This window comes from Aureococcus anophagefferens, assembly GCF_000186865.1.
Source record: "Aureococcus anophagefferens unplaced genomic scaffold AURANscaffold_3, whole genome shotgun sequence".
Taxonomy (NCBI): domain Eukaryota; class Pelagophyceae; order Pelagomonadales; family Pelagomonadaceae; genus Aureococcus; species Aureococcus anophagefferens.
Window position 1 is genome coordinate 321,741 of NW_008705563.1, and position 14,886 is coordinate 336,626.

The following is a 14,886-nucleotide window of genomic DNA, read 5'->3' on the forward strand; positions in this document are numbered from 1 at the left end:
CAAGCACTGCGTGCTCGTGGCCCTGCTGCGGCGGTGCACGGAGAAGGCGAGCCCGCTGACGTACTGCGAGACGCACGCCGGCCGCGGCCTCTACGCGGTCGGCTCGCCGGAGGCGAAAACGCTCGCGGAGTCCGAGGACGGGCTCGGCGCGCTGCGCGTGCGCGCGCGCGGACGAGGCGAGCTCCACGGGGACATCGCCGCGTTCCTGGGCGCGCAGCGGCCCGACGAGTACGCCGGGTCCGCGGCGCTCGCGGCCGCGGCGCTGCGGCCCGGCGACGCGGCCGTCTTCTTCGAGCGCGACGGCGCGTGCGCGGGCGCGCTCGCCGGCGCCCTGGCCCGCCTCGGCGCGGCGCCGGAGACCACGGTCGAAGCCGCCGACGGCTACGCGGGCGCGCGGCGGCTCCGCGCGCCGACGCGCGGCCTCGTCTTCGTCGACCCGCCCTACCAGTCCGGCAGCGACACGGACCAGTGCGCCGCGCTCTGCGGCCACCTCCGGACGCACTGGCGCGCCGCGCGCGTCGCCATCTGGTACCCGCTCGGCGACGGCGACGGCGCCGCGCGGCGCGCGGACCGGCTCCGCGCGGCCGTCTCCGCGGCCGCGGGCGACGCGGACGTGCTCGACGCGCGGCTCGCCGTGCCCGCGGGCCGGCGGCTCCGGTCGTCGGGCGTGCTCCTCGTCCAGCCGCCCTACGGCTTCGACGACGACCTCGGCGAGCTGCTCCCGGAGCTCGCGGACCTCCTCGCGGCCGGCGGCGCCGCGGACGTCGCCTGGCTGCGGCGGAGCTAAACAATTTGATGCACGCGATTACAGCGCCGCGGACTCCTTGGACAGGTCCGCGACGAAGGTCGCGACCTGGTCCCGCTCCATGCGGGAGAAGCGGCGCTGCTGCGACAACAGCGCGCGGCCGTCCTTGTCCGTGCCCGTCCAGCTCACGTAGATCGTCAGCTTGCACAGCTCCGACACCTTCGCGCCGCCGCTCTTCGCGCATTTGTCGTCGCTCACGACGCACTGCTTCGACGCGTGCTTGTAGGCGCTGCCGTCGTAGTTGTACTCGTTCTCGACGCAGTCGCGGCTGTCGGCGTCGCAGTCGTAGCAGCCGCTGTCCCACGACACGCCCGTGACCTTGCCGTCCTCGACGCCGACCTCCGCGAAGAGCACGGGGAACGTGCTCGCGACGCCGTCGTGCGTCGCGCGCCACCGCCGCTGGTAGCTCCGCTGCGACTCGGTCTGCAGGCTCAGGCTCACGTCCGCCGCGTCGAGCATCGCCTGCGCGCCGGCGACGGCGCCGCCGTAGGGCGTCCAGGCCCGCGCCACCTCGAGCTTCGAGAAGGCGTCGAGCTCGAGCTTGAAGGGGATGCGCATGTAGGTCGTCCCCGTCTCCCAGTCCAGCGACGAGGCGAGCACGACGCAGACGTAGGTCGCGTCGCCGAGGGCGAGGGCCGGCGTCCCTCGGCCCGCCACGGTGCAGTCGGCCGCGCAGGCGCCGAGGAAAGCGACGACGAGGGCCGCGCGCAGGGACCGGCGCGACGGCGCGGCGCCCATCATGCCTCCTCTTGTTAAAAAACTGCAAAAACGCTTTTGCCACTTGTTTTTGTTGGGCATGGCTGGGTAAATGCTGGGTCTTTCGAGCGCTCTCGCGGCGCTCTGAGCGGTCATGAGCCGCCGTCCCAGCGCGCCGCCGCTGCCGCCGGACGTGCAGGCGTCGCCGATTCAGCCGCCGCCGGACGACGCGGAGACGGCGGCCGTCATGGCGCTCTCCGACGCGCTGGCCGGCGCCCCTCCGCCGTCGCAGGAAGCGCGGGACGCGGAGACGGCCGCGACCCTGGCGCTCGCCGACGCGCTCGCCGACGAGCCGCCGCGGCCGCCCGCCGACGCGCCCTTCGGCTTCGACGGCTCCGCGGCGAACGAGACGGGCGTGAGCCTCTGCCTCGGCGACGCCGCGGTCGGCGCGCCGCCCGGCGGCGCCATGAGCGGCGAGTGGAACGAGTTCGTGCTCTACACCTTCTACCTGGGCTTCGGCCACCACTCGTGGCGCGTGCGCCTGCGCTTCTCCGACGCCGCGCGCGTCTTCCCGGCGGCCGCGCGCGCGGCGAAGGCGTCCGGCGCGCCGCTGCCCGAGCCGCCGCGGAAGACGTGGACGCTCCACGAGAAGGACGCGTCGGTCATCGACGAGCGGAGCCGCGCGCTCGCGGCCTACCTCGAGCGCGTCGTCGCGCGCGCGGACACGTGGGCGCTGCCGGACGTCAAGGAGCTCTTCGAGGTGTCGCCGTCGACGTTCGACGACGCGCTGGGCCCGAGCGGCAAGGAGGGCTACTGCGTCGTCGCGACGAACGCCGGCGGCGTCAACGTCTTCGGGCCGTCGGGCAGCCGGCGCTGGGTGGTTTTGAAGCCGCGCTACGTCGCGTTCTACGACGCGAGCGGCTCGGACCCGCGCGCGGGCCGCGGCGGCGCGCGCGGTGTCCTCGTCATCGACGCGACCTTTTCGTTTCGACGGCACGCCAAGGACGCGCGGGAGGTCGTCCTCGACGGCAACGGCTTCGCGGGCGCCGTCTGCCTCCGGTTCCCGGGCCGCGACGGCGAACGGCGCGCGGCCGAGTGGGCCGAGGCGCTCGAGGCGACGGTGAAGCGGAGCCGCGAGGGCGTCGCGTGCCGCCACGGGTCCTTCGCGCCGCGCCGCGAGCGGTCCGCGCGCGCCGCGTTCTACGTCGGCGGCCGCGAGTACTTCGGCGCGCTGCTCGCGGCGATCCGGGGCGCGAGGCGGTCGATTTTTTTGGCGGACTGGCGCATCTACCCGCCCCTCCTGCTGAAGCGGGCGCCGGACGGCGCGCCCGCGTCCCTGGAGGCCGCGCTGGCGGCCCGCGTCGCCGAGGGCGTCGACGTCTACGTGTTGCTGTACCGCGAGTTCTCCGAGTCGCTCCAGGCGAAGCACCGGAGCGGCGACCACGCGCGGTCCCTGCGGGCGCTGTCGCGGGACGGCCGGGGCCGCGTCTACGTGCTGCGCCACCCGCGCCACCTCTCGGCGGGCCAGGTCTTCTGGAGCCACCACGAGAAGGTCTGCGTCGTCGACCAGCGCGTCGCGTTCGTCGGGGGCATGGACCTGTGCGAGGGCCGCTACGACGACCTGGCCCACGGCCTGCGCGACGACTGCGAGCCCCACCGCTGGCCCGGGGCCGAGTACTACCAGCCGAACGCGCCGCGGAATTGCGACGACGGCGACGACCGGCCGCGCGCCGCGGACGTCGACCGGCGGCGGACGCCGCGGCTGCCCTGGCAGGACGTCGCCGCGGGCGTCGACGGCGGCGCCGCGCTCGACGTGGCGCTCCACTTCTGCGCGCGCTGGAACCACCACCGCGTCGCGCTCCGGCGGCCGGAGCTGCCGCTGTTGCTACCGCACAGCGACGGGCCGCGGCCGGGCTTGAAGGCGCGGAGCGGCACGTCCTACGACGGCGACTCGATCTTCGAGGGCCCCGCCTGCGCCTTCATCGACGGCACGTGCCCCCTGCCCCGCGACGCGCCCGTGGCCGCGGCCGTCCAGGTCGTGAGGAGCGTCGGCCGCTGGTCGCTCGGCGCGGAGCGGCGGGAGACGTCCGCGCACGCGGCCTGGTGCGACGCCATCGCCAACGCGGAGCGGTTTTTGTACGTGGAGCAGCAGTTCTGGATCACGTCCCTCGACGAGGACGCCGCGCGCTGGGAGCAGTCCGCGGCGCCCGTCGACGGCGACGCGGCCGGCGACGGCGAAGGAGATTTAGTGCCCATCGTCGTGCCCCCGGGCTTCGGGCCGGGCGACGCCTTCGCCGTGCCCCTCGACGGCGACCGCGTCGTGTCCGTCGTCGTGCCGCCCGGCTGCGGGCCCGGGTCCGCGCTCCAGCTCCGGACGGCGCCGGTCGAGCCCGCGAACGCCCCGGGGACCCCGTCGCGGGGCCTGCTCGCGCGCGGCGCGGGCTTCGTGGGCGACGTCGCGCGGGCCGCGGGCGCGGCCTACGGGGACGCGACGACGGCCTTCACGTCGGGCGTGCGGAACCGCGTCGGCCACGCGCTCCTCGAGCGGCTGCGGCGCGCGATCGGGAAAGGCGAGACGTTCCGCGCGCTGCTCGTGCTGCCGCTCCACCCGAACGGGCGGTTCCTGGACAGCGAGGAGGTGCACGGCGTCATGCAGCAGCAGTTCTGCTCCATCTGCCGGGGCCCGGGGAGCCTGCTGGGCAAGCTCGCGGCCGAGTTCCCCGCCGTCGACCTCGACCGCTACGTGAAATTCTGCTGCCTCCGGACGTTCCAGGACCTGGACGCGGGGCCGGCGAGCGAGATGGTCTACGTGCACAGCAAGCTGCTCGTCGCCGACGACGCCGTGGCCATCGTCGGGAGCGCGAACGTGAACGACCGGAGCTTGCTGGGGGACCGCGACACGGAGGTCTGTTTGGTCGTCGAGGACCGGGCCGCGGTCCGGGACCTGCGGCTCAAGCTGCTCCGGGCCCACCTGGGCATGGAGCCCCTGCCGGGCCACGGGACGCCGCACGTGGACCACTTCGACCGGCCGCACCACCGCAAATGGGACGACGACCTCGACGACCTCGACTCGCCGCGCGTCTGGCAGACGATCCTGGACGTCGTCGCGCTGAACACGCAGCTCCTCGAGGCGGCCTTCGACGACGTGCCCTGGGACGACGTCGCGACGCTCGCGGACGCCAAGGCCGCGCTGGGGCTGTCGGCCGTGAGCCGCCACGTGCGGTCACCGCCGGGCACGGACGGCTGGCGGAACGAGGTCCGCGCGGTCCACAACACGCTCAGCGGCGTCAAGGGCGAGCTCTGCGCGTTCCCGACGGACTTCCTCCGCGGCGAGACCCTCGCGCCGTCGCTCCTCGCGAAGCTATTCGTCGGGCGGCGGCTCTTCCAGTAGTAACACTTTGAAGCGCCGTTTTGCTCGAGATCGCGGGGCGCGTCGCGGGGCTCCGAGTCCGAGGCGTCCTCCGAGAGTCGCAAAAACGCGGGCTTATGCGAAATCGCGGGGCAGTCCTCCGAGAGTCACAAAAACGCGGGCTTAGTCGAAATCGCGGGGCTCCTCGTCGACGAGGACGTACTCCTCGTCCTCGTCGTCGTCGTCGTCGTCGTCGTCGTCGTCCGCGGCCGGCGGCGGCGCGGGCACGCCCGCGGCGTCGCGGTCGCGCTCCCAGGCGCGGATCTGCTCCTCGACGCTGGGCTTGGGCGCGGAGAGGACCGCGTTGTCGTAGTCGAAGCCCTCGTCGAGGCGGAAGGGCTCGACGGGGTCCGAGGTCACGTCGCCGGCGCGCGGCGGCGGCGGCGGCAGGAACTCCGGGAGCGCCGCGGCGAGCGCCGCGGCCGGGCGCGTCGGCCCCGGCGGCGGCGGCGGCGGCGGCGCGGAGCCGGGCGACGGCCGGCGCGCGCGCGCGCGGCCGAGGAGGCGCCGCGGCGTCGACGCCGGCGGCGCCTTGGGCTCGGCCGCGGCGCCGGGCGCGTCGGGCTCGTCGTCGGACGACTCCGGGAGGACGGGCGGCGCGTCGTCGCCGTCGTCGTCGCCGTCGTCGCCGGCCGTGAAGTTGTCCGTGAGCATGGCGGGCGCGGCCGCGTCGCCCGGGAGCGAGAGGCGGCCGCCGCTCGTCGCGCGCTCCGACGCGTCCTCGACGGCCTCGTCGGGCGCGGCGACGGTCCCGACGGACGCGCGGTAGATGCGCTCCGCCGCGGCGTCGACCTCGCGCCGCGCGGCGTCGACGGCGAGCGCGTCGGCCGCGAGCGCCGCGGCGGCGTCCGCGGCGTCCGCGGCGTCCGGCGGGGGCTTCCGCGGCGGCGCGCGCAGCGTCTTGAACTGGCTCCGGAAGGCCGACTCCGACTCCGTGCCCGCCGCGAGCGTCGCGTCGAGGGCCGCGTAGCTCGCCGCCTCGAGCCGCGCGATCTCCTCGTCGGTCGGGCGCCGCCGGACGAACGGCATCGCGCGCCTAGGAGGGGCGGCGTCGTCGGCGCGCGCGTCCGCGTGGCGCGCGCGCGGCATGCGCGCGCGGCCCCCTCAGGTCTCATAATGCTAGGTTCATCGGCGGACGAAGCCCGCGGTCCGCCGCCGAGCGCGCGGGAGGAGGGATGGGGAGTTGGGGGAGCGCGCCGGCGGCGGGCGCGGCCTTCGCCGGCCAGTCCGCTGAAAGATCTTCATCACCGGGGACGGTTGTGCGATGTGTTTCGCGGACGCTGGAGCGCGTGCGTTCGTGTGCGGTGCGCGTTTGAGCGCCGGCAGTGGCGGCCCTGGGCGGGAGAGCGAGAGGCTGTGGCAGCTCTTTGCCTGCACTTGCAGGTAAAGTTCAGTTGTAAAGCGTGGAACATCTGAGGTGGACAATGGATTCGGATGATCCCGACGCTGCCCCGCGCGACGGCTCGCCGCGGGACGGCCAGTCGCAGCGCGTCGTCAAGCTCAGCGTCGGCGGGGCCCGGTTCCAGACGACGTTGGGCACGCTGCGGCGCTTCCCCGGGACCTTCCTCGAGGCCATGTTCAGCGGGCGGTTCCCGCGCGTGACCGACGACGAGGGCTGGCACTTCATCGACCGCGACGGCACCCACTTCCGCCACATCTTGAATTTCCTGCGGGAGCCGTCCCACTTCGAGTGCGAGGCGTCGCCGGGCGAGCTGCGGGAGCTGCGGCGCGAGTGCCGCTACTACGGGCTGGACGAGCTCATGTTCCCCGCGCCGGCGGCGCCCGTGGTCTTCTCCTTCCGGGCGACGCTCTTCAAGAGCGGCGCGGGCGACACGTACCTCGGTCCGGCGGAGAAGCGCGAGTGCGTCGAGGTCTTCATCGAGCTGCGGAGCGCGGACCGGCGCTGGTACATGGGCGAGGCCGGCGAGGGCGGCGCCGGCGGGCCCGCGGTCTACTGCGAGCAGTGCCGCTACTGGCTCGACGCCCGGCTCCGCTTCGGCTTCAGCTCGCGGACGCAGCGCTTGTTCAACGCGATGGCGCCGACGGCGCTCGCGCTCGACGCGTGGAGCGACTGGATCGAGCGGCGCCTCGGGAGGGGCGACGTGCCGCCGCACGCCTTCGACCTGCGGCCCTGCCCCAAGTGCCGCTCCGTGCTCGCGCTCTTCCCCCAGGACGAGTGCGACATGCCGCTCCGCGCGGCGCGCGGCGTCGACGCGTCGCTCTGGCCCATCTGCGCGACGAGCGACATCGTCGCCGAGGGGCCCCGGGGCGGCCGCCGCGCGGCCTGGGCCGCGGCCGTGGACCCGTCCAACGAGCGCGACGTGAATTTGGACGTCCGCGTCGTCGAGCGCGACGTCGCGCTCGAGGTCGTCGACCCCGGCGGCGCGCCGGCGCGGCCGCCCCTCCCGCGCCCCCAGTCCGACGAGAACTTCGACGAGACGGGCTCCGTCGGCGAGGCCTGGGCCGCCGCGGTCCGCGACGGCGCGACGTCGCCCGCGGTCGGCGCGCTCCGCGGCTAGGCGCGCTTTTTTGCATCGTGGGATATCGCGGCAGGAACGAGACGCCCCGCGGGCGCCCCTCCACCCGGGCCGGCGGGACACGCGACACGCCGCGTCGCTTAGTCGTCGGGGATCTCGGGCCAGTTGCCACCGCGCTCGTCGGCGCGTCGCCAGCACGGCGGCCCGCGCTCGCGCCAGAACCGCGCGTCCGACGTCCAGCCGCCCGCCGCGCGGCCGAGGCCCGGCAGGCCCGGGAGCTCGCGCGCGGACACGACGCAGCCGACGGCGTGCGTCGCGAGGAAGCTCCGGCGGAACGTCTCGCCGCAGCCCGCGGGGCACGCGACGTCGTAGTCCTCGAGCCAGGGCGCGGCGCATTTGTGGCGGCCCGCGCGCGTCGTCGCCGCGCCGCACGTCGCGCAGCGGAGCTCCGCGTGGCACGCGCCGTAGTGCGCGTCGAGGTCGCAGCGCCGCACGAAGGTCCGGCGGCCGTACTCGCGGTTCGGCCAGTAGTCGCTCCGCCGCAGGCCGCAGGTCATGCAGGCCACCGCGTAGGCCGTCCAGGGCGCGCCGCCGCAGGCCTACCGCATGCGTCGGCCACGATGTTTCATCGGTTTCCCGCCCGAAATCGCTCGAAACTCGTCGCGGGACGCCGCCGCGCGCGAACGCGAGGATGACGTCGGCGACGTCGTCGTTGCGCGCGATGCGGCCGACGAGGAGCCGCAGCGTGGCGCCGAGCTGGGGCGCGTTCTGGAGCGCGTCGCGCTGGCGCCGCGACCGTGCCACGCAGACCGAGGCGTGGTCCGTCGCGCAGGGCGTGATGGCGAGGCCGCAGCGCGCGCAGGGGCTGCTGGGGCAGCGCCGGCAGGCGTAGGGGGACGGCGGGCAGGGGGGGCGCGTCCCGAGCGGCGGGATCGACCCGCCCTTCCTGACATCCCAGCGCAACGCGATCGGGCAGCACGGCTCGAGGAGGGGGGCTGCCATGCCGATTTTGTTGGGGGGGGCAACCTGGGGGATACATAGGCTAGTAGCCTAGTTAGGATCCGCTGGGCGGCCACATCGAGCAGACGCGTCGAAGGTCAGCTCACGTGGCTCCAGCAGCGACAGCCTTCACGCAGCCACCGGACGCGATCTGCGCGCCCTCTCACGCCCCCGACACCCGCACGAGCCCCCTCGCTCGTCCCCGCAGCTCCCCGAAGCGCGGCGCCGGAAGAGACCCCGTCTTCACTCGTCCCACGTCATCATGGGCAAGGGCGGCGAGGCGCCCCCGAGCTTCATCGTCTCCGACGAGAACAAGGAGCTCCTGAGCGGCAAGTCCTACGCGGCGACGAAGCTCGCGCCCGAGGACGCGTGGATGGCGACGCTCGACCACGAGAAGTTCCGCGAGGACGTGCACGCGATCGGCAAGGCGCTCGGCGCGGAGCAGGGCCCCAAGGACGTCGCGCACCTCACGAAGATCGTCTGGTGGAGCCGCCTCTGCCAGTACGTGGGCTTCGCGACCATGTGGACCTGCGTGAACCCCATCTCCATCTTCCTCCTCTCCGTGGGCACGCTCACGCGGTGGACGATCATCGGCCACCACGTGTGCCACGGCGGCTTCGACAAGTGCGACAAGAGCAAGCGCTACAACCGCTTCACCTTCGGCGTCGGGTCCCTCTGGCGCCGGTCCGTCGACTGGCTCGACTGGATGCTCGTCGAGGCCTGGAACGTCGAGCACAACCAGCTCCACCACTACCACCTCGGCGAGATCGCCGACCCGGATCTGGTCGAGTTCAACATGGACTACCTCCGGACGCTCGACGCCCCCATGGCGCTCAAGTACGCCGCCGTGGCCTTCATGTCCGTGACCTGGAAGTGGTGGTACTACGCGCCCAACACCTTCAAGCAGCTCAAGGCGAACGAGCGCCGCCGCGCGGGGCTCCCGCCGCTCGAGGGCGTCGAGGCGCCGCAGACCTTCGACTTTGGGTGGCTCGTGGGCAAGGGCGACAACACCTACGTCAACGGCTTCGAGTTCCTGTCCCGCGTCCTCGGGCCCTACTTTGTGCAGCGCTTCGTGCTCATGCCGCTGCCCGTGCTGTTGGCGCTCGGCTTCCCCGCGTACCGGACGGCGTGCGCGAACCTCTTCCTCGCGGAGCTCATGACGAACTTCCACTCCTTCGTCGTCATCGCCACGAACCACGCGGGCTTCGACCTCTACCGCTTCGACAAGCACTGCAAGCCCCGGTCCTCGACGTTCTACCTCCGCCAGGTCATCTCGTCCGCCAACTTCGACTGCGGCACGGATTTGATCGACTTCATGCACGGCTTCCTCAACTACCAGGTCGAGCACCACCTCTGGCCCGACCTCTCCATGAAGTCCTACCAGAAGGCCCAGCCCATGATCCAGGCCCTCTGCAAGAAGCACAACGTCCCCTACATCAAGGAGAACGTCTTCAAGCGCCTCTGGCTCCTCACGAAGGTCATGGTCGGCACGGACTCCATGCGCAAGTACCCCAACAAGTACGAGTACGCGCCGGACATCGTCGCCGACGAGCCCGCGGCGGCCCACTAAACGGGCCCCGGCGCGACACGGCGGCGGCCCGCGCCGCGCGGACCCCCCCCGCCTGCTAATCGACCTGCACCTACGACCGCGCGCCGCCGGGGGCGACGCCGGCTCCCGCGGCGCACGCGAGCTCGACGGCGACGCCGCGACGGTGCGGAGGTCCACGTTGCAGCATACCGACCTCGCGCGCCGCCTTACCACATGCCCAGCCGGCGGGCTACGGAGACATTACTGGGCGGCGCGTCGGGTCGGGGGGCCTTGGGACTTGGGCTACGGAGACATTACTGGGCGGCGCGTCGGGTCGGGGGGCCTTGGGACTTGTCCGGGCCGCGGCCGGTCGCGCGTGGTCGGCGGCCGGCGGGTCGCCGCGTAGTCTCCTACGGGCGTTCCGCCGGCCGCGTCATGGGGCGCGGGTCCGGGCCTGCGGCGCGGCGTCCCCCCGGCGGTGGAGGCGCGCGGCGCCGCCTCGGCCTAGAGGAGCGTGAGGATCTTCTCGACCATCGTCTCCGCCGCGACGGGGCTCGCCGCGTCGTTGTCGCCCGCGGGGTCGTCGGGCGCCTCGCTGAGCTGGACGAACTTGACGACGCCGTCCTCGACGAGGAGCACGAAGCGCTTGGAGCGCGCGGGCCCGAGGTCGCCGCTGGGGCCCGGGTGCGAGATGGCCATGCCGAGCGCCTTCGTGAGCACCGAGAGGTTGTCGGCCCAGAACGTGATGAGGCCGTCGCCCGTGATGCTCTGGTCCTTGGCCCACGCCTTCATGACCTGCGCGCGCGGGGCGGCGTCTCCGCGGCGCGGCGGCGTCGGGACGCGGGCCGCCGCGCCGCCGCGTCGTTGACGCAGAAGACGTACATCTTCTCGATCCCCTTGGCCTTGAGCTGCTCCTCGGCAGCCAAGTACCCGGGGACCTGGTGCCCGGATCAGCAGGGCGTGAAGGCGCCGGGCAGGCCCATGATGAGGACCTTCTTGCCCTTGATCTCGTCGGCGACGTTGACCAGCTTCGGCGGGAACTGCATGCCGTCGCAGAGGACGACGCTGGGGATCGTGTCGCCGGCCTTGACGGACATCTTCTGGCCCATTACGCAGGCACCTAGGGCACGGCGTCGACGCGGCGGCGCGGGCGGCGCCGGACGCGGGGCGGGGACGGGCGACTTCGGGAGGAGCTGACGCGACCGGGCTTCACAGGGGCTGCCCCCGAAACAGCAGCAGCTTCAGCGTTAGCCCCAGGCCGGCGTCGCGTCGCAGCCGAGGTGCATGGTGATCTGCTCGACGACGGCGCCGACGTCGGCGTGCGTGTCCGCGAGCCACCAGTTGCGGTACCACTCGTCGCGGAGGTACGCGTCGGGCTGCTCGCGGAGCGCCTTGAGCCGGAGCCCCGCGTCCACGCACCGCGCCTCGCACCGCGCGATGACGTCCTCGCCCTGGTACTTGCGGAACTCGGGCGGCCCGGAGCACTGGCTCTTGCACTTGCGCGCGTTGCCGACGACGGCCTGGGGCGGGACGCCCGCCTGGTCGTCGACGCGGTGCGTCGTCCGCGAGAAGCCGTGGTCGAAGATCTCCGCGAGCTCCTCAAACGTCGACGCGTGGTCGTAGTAGAGCCTGGGCCGAACGCACATCTCCAACCCGACGTCCATGTATTCGACGGTCTCGACGCACCTCGTTCTGATCGCCGTGGAGAGAGCCATCGATTCGTCCAAAAATCGGAATAATCGACGTCGACGCGACCGAGCGCGAGAGGTTTCGAGTTCGGTCGGGACCCCCGGAGATGATTTCGGCGCGGAGTCGAGCCGCGCCGGGTCCGGCGCCTCGACCTCGATGCAGATGGCCCCGGGCTTGAGGAACATGGCCGCGATGACCTGCGAGCTCATGCGGCTCACGAGCACGTCCGCGGACATCATGAGCCGGATCTGGTCGCCGAGCGGCATGCGGCCCGGGTCGACGTTGCGCACGCGGCCGAAGGCGCCGAGCGCTTTCGCCAGGGCGTCGTTGTTGAGGATGCGCCGCCCGCGGCCGTTGGCGAACATGACGCGCGACGACGCCGGGTCGTGCGTGCGCCGCGTGAGGACGACGTTGAGCTTTTTCGCCGGGCAGCGGCCCCGGAGCGGCCGCGTCGCCTGGCGGTGGTCGCAGCCGGCGCAGAACTTGCGCGCGAACATGTCGCGGTAGTCGCGCCAGAACACCTTCTTCAGCCGCGACGGCGACGACCGGCGGAAGATGAGCTCCGCGCCGTGCGTCGTCGCCGCGCCCAGCCTGCGCGGCGCTCGCGGCTTCCGCCCGGCGTCGACGCGCGCGCGCGCGACGGTGTCGACGCGCCCGCGTCGGCCGGAGCGCTCGAGGGGCGCCGTCGATGCGTCCGAACATCGCCCGCGTCGACGTCGACGCGGCCGAGCCGGCGAGTGCCGACGCGCGGCCCCGGCGCGCCCGGCTCGAGTCCCGCGCGGCGCCGCGCAGCGACAGGCCGTAGCACTGCGTGACGTTGTAGCCGACGGGCTGCTCGGCGCGCGAGTACTGCATGGTCTCGACGAGCTGCTCGCCGAGCTTCGACCGCACGGCGTCGTCGACGACGTGCCGGAGCTTGCCCCAGTCCATCCAGTGCGTCAGGTTCAGCTCCCATATCGTGTTGAAGACGTAGAGGTAGTTGTTGAGCATGTCGTGGCCGAAGTGGCCCGGCAGGATGCGCGACGCGTGGACCTGGGGTGCGCGGGGGTCATAGCGCGCGCGGGGTTAATTCGCGCCGGCGTAAAAACCGTCGGCTCGACGTACCACAGCACGCCGGGCGCCGTCGGCGGCGGCGGCAGGCCCCGGACGCTCCGGATCTCGTAGGGGAACTTGCCCCAGTTGTTGCAGGCCAGGGGGCTCGGGTAGGCCGGCGGGTCCCGGTCGCCGCTGTAGAGCGTGAGCACGTTCCGCAGCAGGCACGCGTTCGTGACGGCGCAGTTGCGGAACTCGTTCCACCAGCCCCAGAACGGCGGCCCCGCGTGGCACTGTTCCGGCGCCATCTCGTCGACCTGCGCGGCGGGCCGTGGGCGCGTCTCGGGCCGCGCGACTATGCGGACGCCGCAGAGCCGCGCCCGCTCGCCCCAGCGGAAGCACTCGACGCGCGAGCCGCCCTCGCGGTAGGCGAGCTTCTCGTAGCGGCAGTCGGCGATGCGCACGGCCGGCACCACGGGCGCCTCGGCCGCCTTCTTCTTGCTCCAGAAGCTCGCGGCGCAGAGCGGCGCGACCAGGACGAGAGCGGCGACGGCATGTCGAGGCAGCGTCCCCATCGCAGAGGGCTGCCTCGAAGCGAGTTGAACGGAGAGTTGCAGCGCTCGCCAGTGGAGCACTCGAGCTCCAATTGGCAAGGACTCGTCGCAAGCGGTCGCGCCGCCATGCGCGGCCGGCTCGAGCGCTACGTCGCGTGTTTCGTCGGCTACGGCTAAGATCCTAGGATTTAGGCGGGCGCGCCGCGCGAGGGCCGCGGCGACCGCGGCGACCGCGGCCCTCGCGGGCGACACGCCGGCGGAATCAAACGAGCGCGCCGCTGCCGAGGAGCGCCTCGACGCCGGCGTCGACGGCCGTCGCGTCGAGCGGCTCCACGGGAAGTCCGCGGTATACGCCCCGCAGCGACAGCTCGCGCGCGAACAAGACCATGCTGCTGCACCGATGTAGAGTCGCATTCGGCCCGCTCCCCGTCACAGGTTTGATCCAAAGGCGACGATGGCCTCCTTTCTTCTTCTTTTTCGGATGGCCTTTTTTCTTTTTTTTTGTTGGCCAGGGGTCGCCGCACTTCTCGGGCCCGAGGAGCAGGCCCGCGGCCGCCATGCAGTGGAGCGCGACGAGCGGGTTGCCCGCGCCGTGGAAACTCACGTCGAAGCCGTTTTCGAGGCCGGCCGTGCGGCCGTCGACGAGGTGCGACGCGCCGTCGCGCCGCGCGCCGCCGACGCGTATCCCGACGTCCAACCCCTCGAGGGTCGCGGCGACGGTCTCCGGCGGCGAGTCGCTCAGGATGAGCGCGTGGACGCGGCGCCCCGGGAGTCGCGCTCGCAACTCCGCGACGACGCGGAGCGCGTTCCGCAATTGCCCGCCCTGGCTCCTCATCGAGATCGAGGTGAGGGCCGTCGCGGAGGCGTTCGCGGCCAGGTCGGGGAGGAGCAGGTCGCCGAGGCGCACGTGGACGACGACGCGGAGCTCGCCGTCGGCCGCGCCGCAGTCGACCAAGGCGTCGCGGTCGACGGCCGCGTAGGTCTCGGCGACCACGCGCCTCCCCCACCCGGGGTCGTCCGCCGGCGGGAGCGCGTCGAAGCCGAACCACTCGTCGAACGGCGGCGCGACGAAGCACTCGAAGTGGTCCCGGAACACCGCGTTGCCCGTGGGCCAGCGGCACAGTTTACACTGTGACTTCTCCCTGCACGCGTTCGTCTTTTCCTGCCAAGAGCACGTCGATTTTGCCGTGCAATCTTGCTTGCCGTGTATTCGTTTGCAGTTTGAAGTAACCGTACGATCCGCGCCGAGCCAATCTCGTTCGTGGCAGTAGAGCGACGGCGCGAAGCCGTCGTAGAGGCCGTCGACGTCGCGCAGGTAGGCGCCCATGGGGCTCACGTACTCCTGGAAGTAGCGCGCGCCCGGCGGCCCGCGGCGGTCGGCGATCATCTTGACGACGCAGCGTCCGATGTGGCCGAGGCCGTCGGGTGCGCAAGCCAGTCGTCGTTGGCCCGCCGGCGCACTTCGAAGACGGTCCGCGACCTCGAGGACGACGAGTTCACGCAGATCTGCCCCTTCGGCATCGTCGTCGCGGGGACGACGTCCTTCGATCATTCGCTCCTCGGGTAGGCGGCGCGCGAGGATGCGCCCCCCCCTTGCCTTTGTGTTGCTGTGGCCATGAAATTTTCGTAATGACATCATGCTGCAGTCGCTCGGAAAGTAGGGGTTTAATTCCCGCACGTATATCGATCCGCGCTCG

General features: G+C 72.7%; 5 protein-coding genes across 5 annotated transcripts; 3 read left to right on the forward strand and 2 right to left on the reverse strand.

Moving 5' to 3' along the window:
• Positions 1-2,651: 2,651 nt before the first annotated feature.
• On the forward strand, positions 2,652-3,146 carry AURANDRAFT_7761 (hypothetical protein; the record flags this gene model as incomplete). The annotated part of the gene is made up of 1 exon (XM_009035314.1): positions 2,652-3,146. A coding segment is annotated over one exon (495 nt), but the record flags the coding sequence as incomplete, so codon positions are not given.
• Positions 3,147-3,524: 378 nt separating this feature from the next.
• AURANDRAFT_5862 (hypothetical protein) lies at positions 3,525-4,439 on the forward strand (the record flags this gene model as incomplete). The annotated part of the gene is made up of 2 exons (XM_009035300.1): positions 3,525-3,710; positions 4,047-4,439. Coding segments are annotated over 2 exons (579 nt in total), but the record flags the coding sequence as incomplete, so codon positions are not given.
• A 4,209-nt stretch (positions 4,440-8,648) lies between these two features.
• On the forward strand, positions 8,649-9,956 carry AURANDRAFT_20812 (hypothetical protein; the record flags this gene model as incomplete). Its single annotated transcript, XM_009035364.1, has 2 exons — positions 8,649-9,341; positions 9,417-9,956. The coding sequence occupies 2 exons, from the start codon at positions 8,649-8,651 to the stop codon at positions 9,954-9,956; spliced, it is 1,233 nt and encodes a 410-aa protein (XP_009033612.1).
• Positions 9,957-10,418: 462 nt separating this feature from the next.
• Prx1 (selenoprotein) lies at positions 10,419-11,011 on the reverse strand (the record flags this gene model as incomplete). Its single annotated transcript, XM_009035836.1, has 2 exons — positions 10,419-10,709; positions 10,775-11,011. The coding sequence occupies 2 exons, from the start codon at positions 11,009-11,011 to the stop codon at positions 10,419-10,421; spliced, it is 528 nt and encodes a 175-aa protein (XP_009034084.1).
• A 2,440-nt stretch (positions 11,012-13,451) lies between these two features.
• On the reverse strand, positions 13,452-14,576 carry AURANDRAFT_70796 (expressed protein; the record flags this gene model as incomplete). The annotated part of the gene is made up of 1 exon (XM_009035835.1): positions 13,452-14,576. The coding sequence occupies one exon, from the start codon at positions 14,574-14,576 to the stop codon at positions 13,452-13,454; it is 1,125 nt and encodes a 374-aa protein (XP_009034083.1).
• Positions 14,577-14,886: the final 310 nt, after the last annotated feature.